Source organism: Trypanosoma theileri (assembly GCF_002087225.1).
Source record: "Trypanosoma theileri isolate Edinburgh chromosome Unknown TM35_Tth_111_V1, whole genome shotgun sequence".
Lineage (NCBI taxonomy): Eukaryota > Euglenozoa > Kinetoplastea > Trypanosomatida > Trypanosomatidae > Trypanosoma > Trypanosoma theileri.
This window is the reverse complement of record NW_021639953.1, coordinates 14,087-15,211: the sequence shown is the minus strand read 5'-3', so window position 1 is coordinate 15,211 and position 1,125 is coordinate 14,087. Positions and strand designations below refer to the sequence as shown.

Sequence of the window (1,125 nt, the reverse complement as noted above, 5' to 3'; positions counted from 1 at the left end):
TTTTAACTGTTCAGGAGTTTTTGAACCCTGCTGCTTAGAACCAGGAGCACCAACTAATTCGTCAGTACCACGTGATGAAGTGGCAGTCGAAGAACCCAATTCACCTGTATCACGAGAAACAGTATTCTCTTTATCCTCAGTGTCTCCATCTTCTTCCTTCTTACAGTGACATTCATCATCTTCCTTATCCTCACCATCACACATAATAAACGCAGGAATGGCACGACGAACAAGAGAATTAACACCAACAGTAGAAAGTTTGATTAGGGCATCACAAGCTTTAGGACCATCAGCCCATACTAACCCACAAGCACAACACAGTGCAAGAGTTAGTAAACAGAGTAGGTAACACCTCACCATTACAACCTTTATCATTGTTGATGTTTACTTCAATAGGCTAATACAAGGAAGAAAGAGAAACACACGAAAAAGAATTATGATAGAAACACACAAACATACAAGAGTACAACAAATACTCACAGTGGAAAAGAGAGAAAGAGAAGCAGCAACTGCACAGTAAAGCAAGAAGAAAAAGGAATAGACCGCTTGTATGATATTAATATGTATCCATTAGTAGAAAAGAAAAAAAAAGAGAACACCCTACAATACCCAAATAAGAGAGAGAGCCAAATACACACACAATACTCCATGGCTCTAGTTTATATATTTAAATTACTGCACACACACATCTGTGTACTAGCAAGAGATGTATACCGTCAGTAAGCAGAACAACCCAGTTTTCTGCAAACACACAACGGGAAAAGCAAGTAATGGAATTATTCGAAAAAGAACACACACACACACACACAAAAGTAAAAAGAAAAGATATTTGAATTGAAAGAGAAAGCTGGTAAACAGATTATTGTTTTCATTCACCCATGGGGGATATACGCAATTATGTTAGTATTAACCATTATTATTATTATTTGTCCTCAAGTGAGTCCCACCGTTCAGTACACAGTAAAAGAGAACAACACAACCACAACAAGTAGCGGTGCTGCAGTGCCCATCCATACAGGACTGATACTGCTGTCAGCATTACCCTTGTTCTGCACTGAGGAAGTAATGCTGCTGATCTCTGCGTTAGGTACAGGAACAGGTGATGGAGTGGTGGTTGGTGCTTCT

At 39.2% G+C, this 1,125-nt stretch overlaps 1 protein-coding gene across 1 annotated transcript; it reads right to left on the bottom strand.

Annotated features, from left to right (window-relative positions):
• On the bottom strand, positions 1-375 carry TM35_001111070 (uncharacterized protein; the record flags this gene model as incomplete). Its single annotated transcript, XM_029031712.1, has 1 exon — positions 1-375. A coding segment is annotated over one exon (375 nt), but the record flags the coding sequence as incomplete, so codon positions are not given.
• Positions 376-1,125: the final 750 nt, after the last annotated feature.